The sequence below is a fragment of the Cibotium barometz genome, chromosome 7 (assembly GCF_041138505.1).
Source record: "Cibotium barometz isolate CiBa-2024 chromosome 7, ASM4113850v1, whole genome shotgun sequence".
In the NCBI taxonomy this organism is placed as follows: Eukaryota; Viridiplantae; Streptophyta; class Polypodiopsida; order Cyatheales; family Cibotiaceae; genus Cibotium; species Cibotium barometz.
The window spans coordinates 41,166,700-41,188,105 of record NC_141052.1 but is presented as its reverse complement, the minus strand read 5'-3'; the positions used below and the strand labels follow the sequence as shown (position 1 = coordinate 41,188,105).

The 21,406-nt window shown below is 45.5% G+C and overlaps 1 protein-coding gene across 8 annotated transcripts in view; it reads right to left on the bottom strand.

Annotated features, from left to right (window-relative positions):
- Positions 1-717: 717 nt before the first annotated feature.
- LOC147637020 (transcription factor bHLH140-like) overlaps positions 718-21,406 on the bottom strand; it is a 54,414-nt gene continuing 33,725 nt past the window's right edge. For 3 of the 8 annotated variants that reach the window (XM_086800631.1, XM_086800629.1, XM_086800633.1), the window contains 3 exons: positions 14,397-15,180; positions 14,069-14,239; positions 1,589-2,203 (listed from right to left, as the gene is read on the bottom strand). In XM_086800631.1, coding sequence (XP_086656757.1) covers positions 1,886-2,203; positions 14,069-14,239; positions 14,397-15,180 — 1,273 coding nt within the window. In that variant the 3' untranslated portion in view covers positions 1,589-1,885. Of the gene's footprint in view, positions 2,204-14,068; positions 14,240-14,396; positions 15,198-21,406 lie in introns of those variants that run through there. The other 5 variants (XM_086800634.1, XM_086800636.1, XM_086800632.1 and 2 more) reach the window with 5 other exon arrangements.

The following is a 21,406-nucleotide window of genomic DNA, read 5'->3' as shown; positions in this document are numbered from 1 at the left end:
ATCCAAACATAGGAAGCAAACGAATCTCTCTTCTTGGAGTTGTTTATGTGTGAGTGAAAAACCACTTCAACTCATTACTTGATTGCAAACATCGAACAAGCTCAACTATTTAGGTGTCAAAGCAATGGGGATTACTTGATTATAAATGTGGGCGATGGAGATTCGAGCGTATCAACTAGCCTAGGCTAGCTATGGTGTAAATCCATATTTTGTTTTGGGAAACCATATGAAATAGATGTTCGAGAAGAGTAAGTTCTAATGTTCAAAATGATGTAACTTCTTTGGCTTCACTCTTAACTAATAAACCTCAACATAGGCTAGCTATGGTGCATATCCGTAGAGTTTGTTTTGGGAAACCATAAGAGATAGATGTTTGAGCAAAGTAAGTTCTAATGTTCAAAATGACTAGGCAACTTGCAACAAAGTTATCCACAATTCTTTGGCTTCACTCTTAACTAATAAACCTCGACATTGTATTTGTCTTTCTTGTGATACAGGTCCAATCTAGCATTATTGAGATGATGGGGTCATTGAGATGAAGACTAGACGTGGACAAGTTGTTGAGATGAGGAGACAACATAAAACCTTAGTTTGACTTGCCAATAACTTGTTGCCAAGGCACAGAAGGGTTTATGGCCTTACAGACATGCGGTTAGGACATGAAGGAAGCATATTTTGCTATACGTGACTACTAGATCCAGACACTCACAACATAGAGGTGCAAGAGAAGTGGATCTATAGTTATACCTAGAAATGTTCTTGGTTCTGTACATACACCTCCCTTGGGTGTGTATCAAATGTATGGTAAGCTTCTCCACGTTTGCATGTGGAGCATTCTACACACCTTCCACTTTTCTTTGAGGCTTCTTTTCACTAAAGACATTTTTCTCAACAAATCATAAAACTTACTATGTCCAATATAAGGTTTTCCATGGAGAAAATAAACCTCGTAGGTATGAAGGGGGTTGCAGTAAGTCCGTTGTATATAGTTCACAATATCCTCTAAAGGAACCATCCCACAATAACAAAAGAGACAAACATAGATGATTGAACTACCACAGTAGGAGTTAAAACTGAGTGTAGCAGGATCCAGACTTATGCCCTTCACAGACATGCTTGTGCCCAGACCGGCATCAACCTTAGCGAAGGTCCAAGACCCTGCCCGTCATGGGCAGGGAACTAGCCATCATAAGTATCATCCACAAGGGTTGAGTAGGTGCTCATTGAAGAATACCCTCATTTTCTGCACTTCTAGACGCCAAGGAATACTAGTCTTTTCAGCAACTCTTATAGGTCTACACATATATGGCCCACATTGTAAAGTCATTCTTCACTACCCTCATTTCCAGCACCCAGCAACCTTGTCAAGCAGTCTTTTCAACCCTACTGTTGCAAAGCCAACCTTGAAGACAAAAGCATAGCTTGTGAGGGAGGGGCACCTCCATCAACTTCTTTAAAAGCATTCATCTATTCATAAATCAACCTAGTCCTGAATACTCATCACAAAAGACTGGAGGCAACCCCATATTTGCGGCATCCCAAATCTGGACAAGGAAAAATGTTCTCCCCTCCAGCACTGAGATCTCACTGACACAGTCTATTGGAATTTTATATTGTCGATTGTCCCCATGAACTCTCAATTGATTATGAAGGTCCAATCAGTGCGAAGTGACTCAGATAGAATGCAAAGGTATGCATCATGGTACACTCTTTAGAAGGAGACATATTTTTAAGAACTTAAGCATTGGACCCCCGAGTTAGTCACAGAATTTCACAGCATGAACCTGCTATCAATTCAAAAGGCATCATAAACACATTGATTCTTCCACGACAAAAAGCAAAACCATTCCATGTATATGGGATTCAGATCCTGCTGCATGCTCTCCTAGTTTGCCATAATGAGGTACCCTTTCTGCACTAAGTCAGAAGGAAAGGGAACGTGGCACAAGTGTATATGCTGCTTTAACCTAGAAATAGTTGGCTGTACACTTTGACATCTGTGACATCGAAGCTCCAATTTAAGCAGGGAACTCTCATCACCACAAGGTTTTACTCTCCCTGTGCTTTCAAGCTCCTCGATAACACCCTTTGAATCACGGAAGAAGGTCGTAGTGAAAGAGTTCCAATGCTTCTTGTTCTTCAAGGAAGGTGAATTGAAATCTTGGCTAATTATATGCATATGGAGTTGTCTCATTGACGGATCCTGCAGTAACAACAATATCAGTGCTATTATCTGAAAACCCACAATACAGACTCTCTCTCTGTGTCTCTCTCTCTCTCTCTCTCTCTCTCTCTCTCACACACACACACACACAACAAACAGCAGCAGAATGGCCAGGTCTAGTAGCTGGAATGGACACCTTGTATGACACACCTGCAAGTAGGCGGACAACTTGTGGGTTGTGTTTGGACAGCCAAGTTTGGGGCTGGTTTGGGGCCGATTTAGCAGCCTTATAGGTGCACAGAACTGCCCAAGCAAGGTACCCATGGATGGGACACCCTTTGGTAAATCATTTAGAATGAATTTTAAGATAATTTTCAGGGCGCCAAGTCTCACTTGCTTCTCATATGGTGGAAGCTCTATAAAAGTGGACTATTTGATGGGATCCTTGACTTTGGCTACTCTCATTCAGGACTTCACCACCCCACTCCCCCCAACTTGGAGCCGACCATACGCAGTATCTCTACTTCACCATATCTGGCACCCAGCTTCTTCTTTTTTCAACTGGCCTTAGGCTCAAGATCCTCCCGTAGTTACCATTTTTCACTGCCCGTAGAGGCGCTTTTTATCCGCTTGTAGGCGATGCCACCGATGAAGCACCATGTGGGTTTTTGAACACAGGACCTCCTAGTCCTAGACAAACATCTCTACCACTTGAGCTATCACCTCATACGCTATTTGGCACCTTCCTTACCATATGGTGGAGGCTCTATAAAAGTGGACTATTTGATGGGATCCTTGACTTTGGCTACTCTCATTCAGGACTTCACCACCCCACTCCCCCCCAACTTGGAGCCAACCATACGTATCTCTACTTCACCATATCTGGCACCCAGCTTCTTCTTTTTTCAACTGGCCTTAGGCTCAAGATCCTCCCGTAGTTACCATTTTTCACCGCCCGTAGTTTAAGATAATTTTCAGGGCACCAAGTCTCACTTGCTTCCCATATGGTGGAGGCTCTATAAAAGTGGACTATTCGATGGGATCCTTGACTTTGGCTACTCTCATTCAGGACTTTACCACCCCACCTACCCAACTTGGAGCCGACCATACGTATCTCTACTTCACCATATCTGACACCCAGCTTCTTCTTTTTTCAACTGGCCTTAGGCTCAAGATCCTCCCGTAGTTACCATTTTTCACTGCCCGTAGGCGCTTTTTATCCGCCTGTAGGCGATGCCACCGATGAAGCACCATGTGGGGTTTTGAACACAAGACCTCCTGGTCCTAGACAAACATCTCTACCACTTGAGCTATCACCTCATCGGCTATCTGGTACCTTCCTTACCACACCACCCACTCCATCTGCCTCTCACTACACACCAGTCACCTTCTTGGGGCCTCTTCCCAACACAAAGCCACACCGGCGTGCAGCCTCAATGGCTCAGGTCACTGCTCGAAGTCGCCAGGATCTCCCTGTTATCCGCTTCAAATTTGATGGTTTCTACAATGCCAAGCTCTGCCTTGCAAAGGAATCTAATTCGAGTCAACCCCGGGGGTTTTCTAGAATGGCCTACGGGCTTGGTTTCTCGCGTCATGGCCTGGATCAACTAGTCCAGCTCTGTACACCTACAGCGATACATTTTGGGCTAAAAAAGTTTAATGTTTGATTATTGTGGTTAATGAGGTGTTTAAGGGTTCTAATCTCATCTTCACTCGGTGCTAAAGTGCCCCTAAAAGCATTTTGAATGGCTTAGTGAAAGGTCTTCAATCGCATGCTCCATCGAAGCCTATTTTTCTTGCCCTCAAAACAGTGAACTATTCACTTATCCCCTCCTAATCATGTTTTATTTTCTGATTTTGGGCTAATCACCTAAGGTCTAGGCCTCATGTGAATCTTCTAATGCAAAATATATTAAGCCTAAAAGAAAAATCAAGAAGCCAAAGACAAAACAAAACCACATTATTTTCAAAGGATGTTGTATGTGAATGTGTATGGTTGAGAAGATTACTTGCGAATTAATGTTCACTCAAAATGGACCAATACCTATTCATTGTGACAATCAAAGTTGTATCCAGATTGCAAAGAATCCAATGTTTCATGCTCGCACAAAGCATATTGAAGTCTATTATCATTTTGTTCATGAGAAGGTGCAAGCAAAGGAGGTGGAATAGGTCTTTGTTTATAACTTATGATGTGAATCATTGTAACAATGTAATGTGAGTCATTTTGACATTTGTATACTTATTACTGACAAATAGTAGACCTAGCACCTATATCTCTTGATTTTATATATATAAGCGTTTTGGTCCGTACTTGTCTCCCGGGGTGAAACGTTTCAGGTTGAAACTCCGCATTTCAAGGTGAAACGTTTCGGGGGTGAAATGTTTCATGGTGACATTGGATGTGAATGATAGAAAGTCCATTTCAGCTTATATCTTTTCTCTTGGTTTGAGTGAAAAGTAAGAAGCAATCAACTATGGCATTACCTTCAACATAGACTGAATATATTTCAGCAAAGAATGTTGTATGTGAATGTGTATGGTTGAGAAGATTACTTGGCGCATTAATGTTCACTCAGAATGGACATTGTGACAATAAAAGTTGTATTCAGATTGCAAAGAATCCAATGTTTCACGCTCGCACAAAGCATATTGAAGTTTATTATCATTTTGTTCATGAGAAAGTGTGGAGGTGGAATTGTTTTATTGTTCTACAGATGATCAAGTGGTAGATATTTTTACCAAACCACTCGGAAAAGCTAAGTTTGAGTTCTTCACAAACATGACGGGTGTAAGCAATGGGGCATGCTGTGACAGACTCAACCATGTGTCCAAGAGATAAAGATATAGAGAGAGAGAGAGGGGAGAGAGAGAGAAGGGAATAGGGATCTTCCACAATACACCACACCGAGCAGGGAACATGCCCCACCCCCTTTCAAGAATTTATTCAAGAACAATCCATGGGCATGTAGGCCAGGATCAACACAATCAATGAATACAAAAGCAAACAAATATGCCGATGTAGAATCCCTAAGTCAAACTCGGTATCGAGACACGAGATCTCTGATGCCAAGCACACACCAGGTAAATGTGACCCCAAGGTATACATATGAGCCCACCACCTCTACCTGTCCCCGGGCTAGTGTAAGGATAGTCTGGCATCTGACTGCTGCTGATGTATGAAAGACCACAACCTTGGTTTTCCCAAGGTTCGCTGTGAGTCCTCGCTCCGCACAGAAAGTATCCAGGGGCTATGGATGCCTTTGTAGCCCTGTCCGAGTATCCGACACAAGAATGATATCATCAGCATATAATAGAATGTGTACAGTCGTACCTGAGATGTCAATCCCAAAGCCTCCTCCGTGTATGATGTAGTCTGCTACCTCGTCGATGTATAAGCCAAAGAGTGTCGAGGAGAGAGGGCAGCCCTGCTTCACACCAATGGTGCTAGCAATCATATCTGATAGTCCCCTTGGGCATCTAACTCGTCCAAACACTTGCTCATATAATCTGTAAATCCCCCACATCATGTCGGGGGGTATGCCCAGTGTCTGTAAGCGGTGGAAGAGGCGCTCTCTCGGGAGTGTGTCGAAGGCTTTGCGGAAGTCCACAAAACAGCAATAGAGTCTCTGTCTCCGTGCCCGAGTTTGGTCAATCAGGCATCTCAGGGTGAAAATGTGATCAATAGTAGAGAAGGCTCGCTGAAAACCTGCCTGACCAGGGGCACGAAGCCCCTCCCTCTCAGCGTGTGTGCTCAATTCTGCCTCCAGGATAGCCCCATAGAGTTTGGCCAAGGTATGACCAATCATGATAGTCCTGTAATTATCGGGATCCAACATGTCCCCAGCTTTGTGGATCGGTACAATAGTGTGCATCGTCCACTCAGCAGGGAAACCTTCTACCAGAGCCCTGTTAAAGAGGTAAGCAATAAAAGGAGAGAGTGTGTCAGTTGCATAAATGAAATGCTCACCCTGTAAGCCGGTGTGATCCTCAGCTCTCCCATGTTGGAATCTATGTATAGCTCGAGATACCATATCGGTAGTAAAGAAAACCGATGAGGTCGGTGGAGTCTCGGTGGGGCGAGGGATGAGTGGCTGGTGTAGAACATCATAAAGCCCTTCCGCATAACTCTGCCAGCATTGAGGATCAGTAATCGGGGTGGGGGGGCGTGGCTCTTTGAGTCGTCGCCAAGCAGTGGCTGCATCTTTGCTCATGAGCATGTGGTAGATGTCCCAGTATTGAGCCTCCTCATATGTGCGTCGCTTACGGCGTGTAAGAGATCGCATCTCTCTACTGGCCTGTTGCTGTGTTATTTCCCCTTTCGCTATCTGGGCTCGGAGATGTCGATGAAGCTCTCTGCACTCATTATCATACCATCTATTCTGGGGCATGTCCCTGGATCTAGGTGGCTTCCCTGTCTAGAGATGGTGTGGAAAGCTGTGGCTAGCTGCTATGTGCAGTATGTGTGAAAGCTGGGCCGTGAGTACATCGATGGGTGCTGTAGGGTCCATACCAAAGAGGCCATCATGTACTTTTGAATCATAAACGTCTGCAAGCTCCCGGGTAAAGTGGAAGATGGTACGAGATGCCTGAGTGGTCGGGGGTGGCAGATCAAGAGAGCTCCTAAGAGAAAAAGCCAAATAAGTATGGTCCGCACCAATGGGGCATGTAGGGATAGTGAAAGAGTCTATCAGGTCTGTGCTCTCCCGCGAGCCCAATATGTAGTCCACAGTGCTGCTGCCTCCTGATGATGGGAAACATGTGAGTCTTCCCGATTCTGGCCATTGTGACATCCCGTTATAAATAACGAGATGGTGTCTAGCTCCCAGGTCCAGAAGGTGTTGCCCATAACCTGTACTGTCTAGCTCACTGTCCTCTGACATCCTCGTGGTCCCTGCATCTACATCGTCTAGTGCCTGTAGGATGAGGGGATCTGTGAAGTCGAATGATTCACACGTCGATTCTGTGTGCGTGCATTGAAGTCCCCCATCAGGAGAACCTCTCCCAGGGTCGAATAGTGTAGGATATCTGCAGATAGAGTGGCGTATGGAGACTCACTAGGAAGGGCCCCTCTCTCCTCTCCTCCTCCAATCTGGTCCTCCATGTGACCTGTGTTGAATCTCGACCCCTTCGGCGGGAAGTAGCATATTGCCAAGTAAACTGTTCTCACCTCTGAGAGCTGTAGGCTAATCCACATGTAGTGTGCCTCTCGGTCTCTCGACACCACCCTGATACGCTGGTGTAGTGCTCGTCTAAATAGTATAGCGATCCCACCTGAGCCTCTGGAAGTGCCATGTCACATCCCTTGTCTATACACTGATTCCCACTGGTACCTTGCTACCCGTGGTAGGCCTCTCTCTGGGCTTTCATGTGTCTCTGTCAGAAACATGATGTCCCGGTTCTCCATAACCTCCTCTAGTCTGCTTGGATGTGTCCATAGAGCCCCATTGCAGTTCCAAACTGCTGCATATATCTCCTTGTGCTTCTTGATAATTTCCTGTGTCCCATAGGCCATATGGCGCTATGCCACCATCTTGCCCTCTATGTATACATGGCGATCTCTGTAATGTGCCTTTTTCCCTTCAGCACGTGCTGCTTTAATTTGTGGCATGTATGATTTTCTATGTTGTCTCTGCATCCAAGTTAGGTCATCATCAAAGTAGATGGGGTCCCCTGGTAGGTTTCTCAGAATAACTCTCTGTCTCATGAAGGTTTGCCTGCTCACTTCGTCTGCGAACTGTAGCACTAGGGCTTTACTTTGGGTGGGGTCCTTGGGTGGGGCTGTCCTCCATATCTTGGTGAATGGAAGTGGTGCATCCTCCGCATGGCCTAATTTTATGCATAAGTTTCGGCCGTCTGCCTCAGGGGTGCACCCCTCTGTCTCTCGAATACCTGTCACGCATATGTTCAGGCGACGGATTCTCCTCATCTTCTCTTCATCTAGTGTGGATTGGACCATGTGCGTGTCCTCTTGTACTTCTTTCTTAATGTTTTTCTTGACCACTTCCACCCATCCTTCTCTTACTGCTTCCATCTTGCCCTCCAGGGTTTTGGTAATCGTCTGGGTGAGCTCCTCCTTCATGGCTTCTTTGTCTGCCTCGAGGATTTCCCCTTCTTCTGGGCGTTCACGCAGTGAAGCTACTTCGCCTTTAAGCTGGGCAATCTGCTCCTACATTGTTTTCTTTTCTTTCTTCCATGTTTCTGCCTCGGTCTCCAGCTTAGCAATGCGATCGAGGAGGGTCTTCTGGATAGTGTTGAGGTTGCTGTCCGTGGTTTTCTTCAAATCCTTCAGTATCTTTTCGAGCTTTTCCATACGTGCCTCCATGACGTTTCTTCTATCGTTAATCCTTGTGGGCTGTGACTGTTACTTCAATAGACCAGGGTTGGTCTCAACATGGTGCTGACCTTCAGGAGAGAGAGAGAGAGATGGAGGGGACAAAGGGCGGGGTGCAGGCGGGCAAGAGGGCGCACAGGTGGGAGGGAGGGGAGGGAGAGATGCGCAGGAGAGAGAGACGGGGGGAGGGCAGAGAGAGCGCGAAGGGCAAGCAACGTGAGGGGGGGGCGCAGGTAGGCAGCAGGAGGGGGGGACGAAGGGCAGGGCGAGAGAGCGCAGGCAGGCAGGCGAGGCAGGAGTGCTTGGCGGGTGGGTGGATGGGTGGGTGGGTGGGTGGGTGGGAGGGGAGGGGCGGAGAGTAGGCAAGGGCGAGGGAGGGGCTGGGCGAGAGGGGAGTGCGAGGAGGGTAGGCGAAGGGGAGGGCGAGGGCGAGGGGGGTGGGGAAGGGCGAATGGCGAGGGGTGGGCGAGAGGGGTGGGCGAGAGGGGAGGGCGAGGAGGGTGGGCGAGGTGGGTGGGCGAGAGGGGAGGGCGAGAGGGGTGGGCGAGGAGAAACAAGCAACAGCACGAACAGCGAACACCGAACCATCCTGCGAACCAGCCTGCGAGAGAGAGAGAGAGAGAGAGAGAGAGAGAGAGAGAGAACCAGCGAATAGCGAGAACAGCGAACCAGCGAACCGGCGAACAGCAGTCCAGCCTGCGAGCAAGAGAGAGAGAAATGAAATGAAATGATATATTAACGTCTTCAAAAGGCCAAAATGACCTATGAGACCAAAAAGGTTACAACAATTGGTGGATCTGATACAATGTCTGTGTAAGGAAAGCTAAAAACAACTAAACAACTAACTGAAACTGAAACAACTATGAGGAAAAGTACGGTACCAGGAGCTCCTAATGGATAACATCTGGGAGGAAAACTCCAGCAACAAAGGTAAGCATCATACACATCACTATCCAAAGATGTCTCTCATCGGTCGATGGCGGATATCCTCAATGTCCTCCATGGTGAGTACTCTGACTGGACGTCTCCCATGCCGTGCTAGTATGGTCCTGATCCTCTGTTGTAGTCTCCACCGGTGTCGAGATGGGCCTCTCATCTTGGGGCGCCTGGACCGCCCCAGCTCTATAGCCCGATCAATCAGTGTACCTCTGGTGCGGCTGTACTCTGGGGCTAGCTGCAGTGCCTGCTGACCTGACTACTCAATCTCTGGTCGAAAGAAGTCTGTAATCTGCCTCTGTAGGTGTCTCTCCCTCTCTGATCCCCTCCCTCTCAGGAGACCCTCTCTATGTCTACGCAGCTCCAGCAAGTACAATCCGAGGCATCTCTGATCCTGGTATCTCATGACTCTAGAAAGTGGTCCAAAGCCCTCTCTGAACAGGCAGTGAAAACGGCCTCGTATCTCATAATATACTGGACAGTGACATATGTAATGTAACTCTGTCTCTGGCTCCATCTGGCACAGCTGACAAATCCTGGCCTCAGCTGGTACTCCTCTGAATCTGCCAGTCTCAATCTCTAGCTGGTGTGAGGATGTGCGCATCTGACCAATAGCACACCGTACCCCATGAGAAAGATGAGTATCCATGTAGCTGGGTCTAATCACAAACCCATCCTCCGTGAGCTGGAGAAGATGATCTCTATAGAAAGCCATCTTCGTACCAAGCTCGTGTGTCGACTGTATCCATGTCCTCCTAGTTTCCAGCTGAGTCAAGTCTTGCCTGATAAGTCTAGTAATCTCTGCCCGTGTGAGAGAGAGAGAGGGTGCATCCAGGGAGTACTGAAATGGAGGTAGCCTGTCCATACTAAAGCCATGCAGTTGGAACCAAGCTGTCATCTGTGCATACCAACATGATCCGTCTCCCTGTGATGCCAACTGTCGTGAAGACTCCAGGGCTAAGCGAGCATATCTGTCTCTAGGGAGAGCCCAAGTGCTATTGTGAGAGAGAGAGAGAGAGAGAGAGAGAGAGAGAGAGAGAGAGAGAGAAGGGAATAGGGACCTTGCACAATACACCACACTGAGCGCGGAACAGGCCCCGCCCCCTTTCAAGAATTTATTCAGAAACAATCCACGGGCATGCTAGCCAAGATCAATACAATCAATGAATACAAAAGCAAACAAATATGCCAGTGTAGAATCCGTAAGTCGAATTCGGTGTCGAGGCGCGAGATCTCTGATGCCGAGCACACCATGAGGATGACCCACAAGCATCTCTCATCGGGCTAGTACCAGATCTAATATCCAAATCCAAAGCCAATGAATCCAAGTTCAAGTTCCAATCCAATGTCTAAGTCCAAGTCCAATATCCAAGTCTAGATCCAAGTCCAAATTCATATCCAAGTCCAAGTCCATATTCATATCCAAGTCCAAGTCCAAATCCACATACAAGTCCAAGAATCACTCACTCATCCCATGAGTAATCTCCACAACTCCAACAGCCTTGTCGATGAAGAAAACCATGGAAAATCTCTTTCTGGCAAGAAAACTGATATAAAACTCATTTTAATGGTTTTCAGGCGATAAAAACTTCCAAAAACAATTTTTGGAGCAGTTTTAGGGTTTCTGAATTTTCAGTCCGTACATGTCTGTACAATTTCGTATGTACAATTTCGTACGGCTGTACGGATCCATACAGTCATACATGTCCATACAATTCCGTACTGTTGTACGGATCCATACAGTCGTACGGTCGAATGACGACGTGGCATTGCAGCTGATGGGGTGCTCTGAATCAACGGGCGGCGAGGAAAAACTCCATGATTTGGTTCATGATCAAGTAGATGATGATGGAGAAGATGATCTCCAGGCTTCAACAAAGATGGCAACGCGATGAAGAGATTCTTCAAATTGGTGCTCAAAAGAGAGGCTCATACTTCTTTTATACTTGGGGAGGCCTTGCTTTTTGCCAAAAAGTAATGCTTTTGCTTTGCTTTTGTCTTTTACTTTGCTTTTGGTCTTTTTAATAGTAAAATATTACTCAACTTTAGTCAAAAGTTCTTGTTGCTTCAGGGCCTTGCGTTTTGGCCTTGGAGCTACTTTTTGAAAAAAGTGGCTTTTAGCTTTTTGGTCTGGTTCAGTTTCGTCTTTCTAACGGTGTCCTTGGCTCACGGTCAACACTGTTTGACTTTTTGCTTTTTCATGCTTTTTGACCAAGAATGGTGCTTTTTCTTAATCAAACCTTATGGACCTTGTCCCCATGTCTTCTTCCACTTGCCTAGTGTCTGGGCATGGGTTTCATCATGTGAAATAGAGCTAGGAGGGCCAAATAGTTACAATGGGTGTCAGAGGCAATAAGCTAATCATTAAGGAGGAGATTTGATGGATATAATGCTCATTTATTTTCAGATTTGCAGATCAGCTATGGAGAGATGTGTGGCACTCATCAGGAGCTTCATAATGATATATAGGATGCATAGGACATTTATATGGACATTTACAAGTGACTTTAGGACATTTATTAGGGGTGAACACTTTTATTAAACTTTCGGACATGAAGAGGTACGGGCGTCAACCTCTCTTGATATACATGCATCGATTCAACTAATGCAATCTATGGTGCTTTCTTTCTGTCGCCTGTCTAATGGCAACATTGAAAGGTTTAATGGTGTTAAGTGTTCAAGCATTAATCTGGATTTAGATATTAAGGATTGCCTACTCTCTCCGATAAACGAGGATACCCATCTTCCTATATGCAAATGACATTGTCCTCATCGCAGACTCGACTGAGGGTTTGCAGAAACAAGTGGATGCATTGCAAGCCTTTTGTGATGAGAGGAATCTCACGGTTATTCTTAGGAGCACGAACATCATGCTTTTTAACACCTAGCCAGTTGCAGCCAAACATTCTTTCACATGCAAAGGAGATAAGGTTTCGTATCTTGGCATCACTTTTACTAGCCCCCTCTTGATTATCCATGCAGCCACCTGGACACGCTTGGCACTAGGATGTGCCGCCCTTGCTCACTTGAAGAGAGTATTTTCAAGCTCATTTCCAGGAGCCTAGTGCCAAATGTTGGCTATTTGATACTTTGGTTCGCCCGGCGGTGATATATGGAGCGGCTTTCTGGGGACATATTTAGGAGAGGAGGACTGAAGGAGAGTGGAAGGAATGCAAGTTATGATGCTTTCAGACTAAGAGTAAGGAATCAGTGCCACATGTAGTATTGGCCAAGTTCAGATCAACCTCTCTAGTCATGTCTGCACACTACATACAGATCGCCTTTCACACTTGGCTCTGGGGTCTTCTAGATATTGGCATAGGAGGGTCATAGTAACTGCGAGCGCACCACCAGTTGGTTCAAGTCACAAGGCGTTTAGATGGACAGCCTCTTCTCTTTTGAGTACAGCTTACTCTCCCCCTTTCTTGGTCTATCACCGCAGGCGATCAACCGCATCATCCGTCTGGTTTGACCCAACTCCATACACACCAGACATGGATATCCCCGACCGAGCATTCCCCAAAGCTCCAATCCTACAGATAGCATTTCTTGAGGGTCACTTGGGATGAATTCACTGAGACAGTTATCTCCACAGACACATGCCCATGTCACGAAAATTGTCAATAGTTAGTTGAGGTTTTCATCACAGCACCTTCAGACAGAGGTGGGGAGAGCAGAGGGGATCCCACAGGATAGACAGATATACGCGCTAGTAGCACCGGGGAGACAAAATAATATACTAAGATGCCCAGTTTGCTACAAGATACGCTGGCACTACACTGCCTCTTTAGGAAGAGGTTCGGGCCTTTGTCACCGGTGATGCTTTACGCAGATCAGAGATGGCTAGGACTATCCTGACCAGAGCTGAGGCACCACAAAGACAAACTACTGAGACAGCAGCATGAGAGGCGAGATACCTCAGACATCTATCACTGATTTCTTTGGCCTTCACCAAAGAGCCCCGGGTGACACTGCCATACGAGATCTGCACGGACAAATGAACCATGATAGAGCCAGGAGGACCACAGCATGCTGGCACCTTCAAGAGAGAGTGCAGGTCCTCCAGAGAGCCAGACGTTCCCGGTCCCTGAGACCTAGATCTTCCCCCCACCCGCTCCACATCCGGGACTTGCTCCAATGACACAGAGGCACATCACAAGTAGTGGATATTGAGGCCAAGTACTCAGTCCATGAGGAGGACACATTATGAGTCTGGACACAAGGTTCTTTTGCTGCCTACTATATTGTACACAGGGCCTACGTTGTATGTTGGCCCTATATTTTCTTTCACATGTAACATCTTTTTGGTCTCATAAACCCTTTAGTAGGTCTTTCATAGACGTTGATAACATCTTTTTTTCACATGTAACATCTTTTTGGTCTCATAAACCCTTTAGTAGGTCTTTCATAGACGTTGATAACATCTTTTTTTCTTTCTTTCGTTTCTCTACCTTCACGCACACACGCACATGTGCACACAAATATATCAACCAATATAGTGGAATCTTCTAATTTCTGGGATTAAAACCAGTGGATCAAAAGGTGAAATTATGAGGAGCATACTGTTTAAAATCCAATGAGTACAGAAGAATATAAAAGTTTATGTAAAAAAGTCACTGTGAGCAAAAGCATACCGAATGATAACCCATCCGAAATGCCAACGATTGATCTTGATCTTGAATAGATTGAACCCATGTCTGACCCAAGGTGTGCATATGCTGTAAAAGGGATAGGTGCGAGCTCCTCAAGTCTTCTATGCTGTCAAGGTCATTTTGCCTTGACACCACCAGCAAGTGTTTTCGTCCCTACATTTGAGCAAGTGTCAGAATCAGAGGAGACAGCAATGTTTGTATATCATCTCTTATAAAGAAAGCAGGGCACTCGGCAGCTACTCTCTGCGCTACATAGACTAAGGAAAGAATATATGCTCGATTCAGAAACACAAAGAGAGATTTGGAATACCTTTGGGAACTTATCAGCAATTACAATCGCTTCATGTGTCACTTGCAACATGATGTCTTTGTGCTGTTCCGGATGTAACGCCATTTTCTTCAATGCTTCTGCCCAAGGCTCCCATTTCTTTGATTTGAAACCTTCATTGTCATAGATTGTACCAAGTTTGTGTACTTCCCCTTCAAAGATGCCTGCTTTACCATATGATCCAGATGCATTATTGCTCTCAGCATTGCCATGTTCTGGTAAGCTCGACCTAGAAAACATAGGGTCATGACTACCTGATACATCATGTTTGGCATCCACAGCACCACCAGTGATAGCATCTTTCGGATCTGCATCTTGCCTGCCATGCTTTGCTTTCTGGTCGCTGATTACATTGACAAACTTACGGTTTTTAGATTGCATCGAGACAGCAAAAGCATTCAGAGGCTTAGTTTCATGTGTGTCAGTGGTAGCTGTACTGCTTGAGTGAGAGCTTTGGCCAATAGGTCCCTCTGAACATTGAGATTCCACAGCTGAGGCAAAAGCCCGGAACATACAAGAGTATGCATCCCTTGGCATTTTACAGCCTTCATCATAGTCTCCTTGCAAACAGTTCGGTCTTTGAGGGCTCAAGTTCGGAACAAGAACATGAATAGCATATGTCACACGTTTGATAGCATACAATAGAGATTTTGCAGGGAGAGACACAGCAAGAGCTGAGCCTGAATTCAACATCTTGGCACGTTTCTTGGTTTCAATTTCTAACTCGTCACCTACAGCTCTAAAAATTGCTGCATTCACACCTCGCCTGCCAAAAACAATATTAAAAAAAAAATATGTTTTTTTACAGAGAATTTGGCATCATCCCAAGAAATAGGAAGCCCTCTGACCAATTGGTGCAATTCGCAACTGGACTGCAGCTTGGTGATGTCTCCAGCTATTGCTAAGACCAGTTCAGGTCTACCGCCTTCTGGCGGACACAACCCAGCATATCGTAATCTTCTTTCACATCCACCAGTAAGAGTCTGAGCCTGTATTGCTTGAACTTGAGCAGCAAATCAGATGCTGTTTCGATGAAAATTTATGCAGTTCTCTCACGGTTGAAATGGAAGTCAAACGTAGAAATTGAAGGAAACCCAAGCATTCTAGCACCTTCACCCACACGTGCTGGAGCCCTGTTTAGATTCACTCTTTTTCCCATTCTATTCCAGAATAGATCTTCTCATTGATGTTACCAGACAACTGCATGTGCTATGTATCATTTCTTCCTCCACCAACCGTCTTAAAAGATTGCTGGTACAAAGCCAAAAGCTTTCTTTACTTCACCATCTATATGACATGTAACACTTGAGAGGAAAAACCCCCGATTTTGGATGGCATCTCACCCCGTCCATACCCTGTATGTTGTAGTATGCTTCGACTTACACGTGGAGTCTTCTCACTAGCTCAAGAAATTCATCTCGCTGATCTTTAGTGACGTTGCACCGACCTATCGTCACACTGAACCCCTCATGCCTTTCATTCATGATAATGTCCTACAAAGATACAACAATGTGGTAGAACAATTTTAATTGATATCCTGAACAGCTCTCTCTCTTTCTGGCCAGCAACACAGACATCAGCCCCAGCTTGAGGAGATCTTGGAGAGGCACAGAGCCACATTCTCATGCCCAGCAGATCTACAAAGCCTTCTACAGGCTACCCCATGCTTGATATCCTTGATGGCCCCCTCCTCCTACCGGGGGGTTGGCAGCTAGCTCCATAGGTTGTATGATGATGATGGTCTCATTTTGTATCATATGGCTCGGATTTGGCATTCCCAGCTCATAGCTCTAGTCTTTGTTTTCTTTTGTACCATGATGAGATTACATGGACACTATTGTTGGTCTCATAGACCCATTGGGTCTTTTGAAGACGTTTAATATAACTTTCTTTCCTTCTTTCTTTCTTTTGGATCATCCATGCAGAGTTTGCTGCAGCTACTATGTTGATGGAGGCCCTGTTCTAGACAGTCACTTATATACAGATGGTGAGGGAGATGGATCTACTTGCACTAGAGTCATCACAGGAGATAGCGGCTGGTTTTAGGCACATGGATTACAGATGGACCGGCTCCCTCCATTTCAGTATGATCTAGATTCCCACACATTAGGCTTACACATGAGGACAGGAACCGGGTGATCCGACACAATCTACTGGGGCTATATACACTCAACACATGGATCACACTGGTAATCCCATTGCCTACCAAGATGCAGTACTACAGAGATCAGTTCCTGAGATTCACAATAAATGGTTTCATACTGAGACCAAGTTATCTCGATGCCTTCATGTCCCATGCTATGAGGATAGCCAATGGCCAGCTTAGGGTATCATCCCATAGACTGAGGATAGAGACTGACACAGCTGAGCAGATGTCATGTGCACAGTGTGTATCTACCGTGTGCTACACGCACACAAGACTAGCTTCGCGGTTTGGGGAAGGTTGGAGAGCTAGGCAAGCTGATTGACGAGCTGAGTTAGGGATAGACTAACGGGCGGGCACCCAAGTATGGACGGGCGGGCGCCCAAGTGTGGACGCCCGATGACCGGCCAAGAGCCTATAAAAGGGTGGCCAAGGTTAGTCATTAGTGATATAGAGAGTCTTGCGAGTTTGTGAGAGCTCTATGGTCTTGGAGCCTGGATCTAGTGCAGATGTCCACCTGCTTTACACAGCCGAGGCCGGCAGCAATCTCGAGGCCCGCGAGGGTAGCTTCGTGGCGGTATGGGACGTCGCGAGGAGGAGATTGGTCGGTACGTCAACCTAGTTAGCTTAGCTCGTGGCTCGGTGGGGACAGCCAAGACTGTGGGCTTGCCCACGGCTGTCATGGTTGGGAGGTGAGTCAGGCCTGCACCCCCTTGTTGTTTGTTTGTTTGTTTGCAGGATTCGAGTCTCGTACCAGGAACGATCACGAGGAGATCCGGTGGGGATTTGATAGTGGTATCAGAGCATGCCTCGTGAACGAGCAAGTCGGTAGGTAGAGAAGATGAGGTCGAAGAAAGGTAATGTGTTCAAAAAAAAGCTTGCTGTTTTTTCTGTGCATACTGCTGTTTTCAGATTCAGTATGTTGTTTTTTTCATCATAAGAACCCGTCATGATAGCGATTGTGATCTAGAAAGGGTTGTTTGCCTTGCAGAGAAGAGGAAAGATGGTTTTGAACTGTATAAACAGTTTCAGCAGAGAGAAAACAGAAAAAAAAAGCATGGTTGCTTTTGGGTTGAACGAGAAAGAGAGAGAGAGAAAGTCGCCGGTTGTCGCTGTGTGTCGTTTGTGCTGCTGGCCGGGTACTGTTGTACTGGTTGTAGGCGCAAGTGAGCAGGCGGCCAGGCCTACCCAGGCGGCCAGCAGGTTGGCGGGCGCCTAGGCCTACGCAGCCAGGTGGCCAGGCCTACCCAGGCGGCCAGCAGGCTGGCGGGCGCCTAGGCCTACGCAGCCAGGCGGTCAAGCCTACCCAGGCGGCCAGGCCTAGGCGTAGGCTGGCGCAGGCTAGTGCAGGCCACTTGTGTAACTCAGGCGCCGACAGGAAAGCAAGCGACAGCAGAAAGTTGGCGGCGGCGCTAATCCAGGAGGGAAGGAGAAAAAAAAAACAAAAAGCATTCGGTGCTTTTGTTTTTTTTAGATTAATTTTTTTTTTTAAAGTTTAAAAGCCCTCCAACGATTAAAGGTGTTGTTTTTTTTAAGAAAACAGAATATATATATCCATATATATATATATATATATATATATATATATATATATATAAAACAAAAAAAACAAAAACAAAAGCAAAAGCTCAAGTAGCTTTTGGGGCTAGTTATATAAACCCCTTAAGTGGGCTTCTTGCCACACATCTCTCAAGTTTTCAAGCTCTCAAGCTCTCAAGTTCCCTTGCACTTTTATTGTGCAAAGATCGAATTTTCTCTCTACTTGTCCTCTTCACGATGTCGACCCAAGAATCAGAGTTGGAGCCCCTTGTCGAACGCGAAGGCTTGCCGGCTACGGAAGATACCGATGCCGATCTTTTTGACGATTATGTGTCAAAATCAGATTTCCAAGAGTTCAAAGTAGCTCTCGAAGCTTCTTTGTCGGAACGTCAGGCACAAATCGCAGCCCAGATGCAAGCTTTGCAAAACTCCATCGCTCTTTTGACCACTACCCTCTCTACTCTTTCGGGTATGGATACCTTGGCCTCTGCTTTAGGCCCCAACATTACTCCGGAACCGTTCGGGGGCGACCAAAAGCAGCGTACCAAGGAGATCGTGGACACATGGCTATATAAGTGGCAGGTCCATTTTCAGTTTCATCCATATGATGATGGAAAAAAGATCCAGTTAGCAGCAGGTTTCCTCTCAAGCAAAGCTTTGCTTTGGTGGAAGGAACTCGACCCTAAGCCAACGACTTGGGCACAATTCAAAGACATCTTCAAGAAAGAATTCCTCAAGAAAGAGGATGATTATGATGTTGTTGTCCGCTTTTCAGCTTTGACCATGACCTCGCAGCACCTCACTTATGAGGTCTACCTCCAAAAGTTTAGGGACTTGCAGATGAAAGCTACAAAGATGGATCCCACTACTCTTTTGGGGTTTTTCGTAGCTGGCTTACCAGACTCATATTGTTTACAAGTTAAAAATAACAAATGCAAAACATTGGACGAAGCCATTCATTCAGCTCGTATCTATGATGATACAATGGTCTCTTCCAAGTCGAAATCCGTTACCGAGCAGGGGAACAAGCATAAATGAAAGTTCTCTGCACCTATGGCTAACACGACTGAAGGAAAGTCTTCGGACCAACCTTCGAAGAATTCAAGTTCGACACAAGCGAAGAAGAAACGACTCCTTAGGGCTTTAAAGCTCAAGAAGGAAGGACGTTGTTTTATCTGCGAAGAAAAAGGACACATGCGTAACGAGTGCCCAAAGCAAAAGGGTGCAAAGACAACACAGGACCCAAGCCAAAGGCAGCTAACCAGTTATCTTTGACAGGTACGTCAATTACTGTACTTTCTCGCCCTAGTACTTGTTCTGATTGTCTATTCAACTCTAAAGTATTTGGCTTGCATGATCTTCTCCGCGTTTATGGAGAAGTGAATGGCCATAAGATTCACATTCTTCTAGACCCTGGCAGCTCACACAACTTTGTTAACTACAAACTTGTGCAGAAATTGAGTCTTGATACGACACCCAGCGATCATACCTATGAGGTACGCCTACCTGCGGGAAGGCAAGTATGGGATCGAAAGGTGGAGATGCTTCCAATCTAGATTTAGGATTACAAAGATACTCTGGAATGCTATGTTATGCACCTAGAAAATGTAGACTTTGTTATTAGGAATTGAGTGGTTTAAGACTCTTCAAGTCCAGATAGATTGGTCTAGTCATATTTTTTCTTTTCAGCATAGGGACACCCAGTATAGTATTTTAGGTGATTGTATTCATCCCTCTCAGGGACCTCTTGTAAATACAATTGATTTTGAAAATATATTGGATTCTTCTTTGTATACCGCTTTCCATTGTGTATTGATTCCACTTTCTTCATTTCTCATACCTTCCATGGATGTCAATGAATTAAATGTGTTTGAAAGCAAAGAATTACAGAAGATACTTGATTCGTTTCAAGATGTATTTCCTAAGGAACTGCCATCGGGTTTACCACCTGAACGGGCAGTAGATCACCGTATTGACTTGATCCCTGGTGCTCATCCTGTCACTATTCCACCTTACAGGATGAGCCAAGCTGAGGAAGATGAGTTGGCTAAACAACGCGAAGATTATTTGAGGATGGGCTAGATCCGTCCAAGTAAATCACCTTGGGGTGCACCTGTGTTGCTTAGGAGAAAGAAGGACAATACCTGGAGAATGTGTATAGATTACAAGAGATTGAACAAGCTGACCATTAAGAACCGTTATCCTCTCCCTAGATCAGATGACCTGATTGACCGGTTAGCAGGAGCGAAATATTTCACGAAGATAGATTTACGTACTGGCTATCACCAGATACGTATTCATGAAAGGCATTTCGAAAGAACTGCCTTTCGGACTAGGTATGGCCATTACGAGTTTCTCGTATTACCTTTTGGGTTAACCAATGCTCCAGCCACTTTTCAGCAAATGATGAACGATCTTTTTAGTGAACATTTGGGAAAATTTGTGGTGGTGTTCCTGGATGATATTTTGATATATAGTCCTACTCTTGAGGATCATGTTAGACACCTCACGATTGTCTTATCTATTTTAAGACAGAATTGACTATATGCTAAATTAAGTAAATGTGAGTTCTTTATGACCGACATCATTTACTTGGAACACAAGATCACTCGAGATGAATTGAGCATTGACTATGACCGAGTTCAGAAGGTCCTGGACTGGCCTATACCGCGAACAGTGAAACAACTTTGTTCTTTTCTCGGTTTTGTTGTTTTTCTTCGGAAATCTGTGCAGGAGTACTCTCAGCTCACACTACCGATCACCGACTTATTGAAAGGTCGTGGACGTAAGTCAAATCAGCCTATCATTTGGAATAAAGATCTAGATATGGCCTTCAAACTTTTGAAAGATAAAGTCAAGGAAGCACCTATCTTAGCATTACCTGATCCTAGTCGGCCTTCTGTTCTTGAAACTGATGCCAGTGACTATGCCATCGGGGCTGCTCTATTTCAAGATGGTAGACCGGTTGCTTTTGAAAGTAAAAAGCTAGACGACACTCAATCTCGTTGGCCAACCCTTGAGAAGGAGCTTTATGCTGTGATTCATGCTCTCAAGGTTTGGAGACATTATTTATATGGCTCCAAGTTTGTGGTATTGACTGATCATCAGTCAATCAAGTATGTGTGTGATGCGGATGATTTGAGAGGAAGGAAAGCTAGTTGGACTGAATTAATGCAAGATTTTGATTTTGAGATCCGTTATCAGAAAGGGTCCATGAATAGTGTTGCAGATGCGCTTAGTCGAATTCGAGAGGTGAATACTTTGTCGTTCACCGAGATTTCTACTGACTTATTTCAGTCATTGAGAGGGC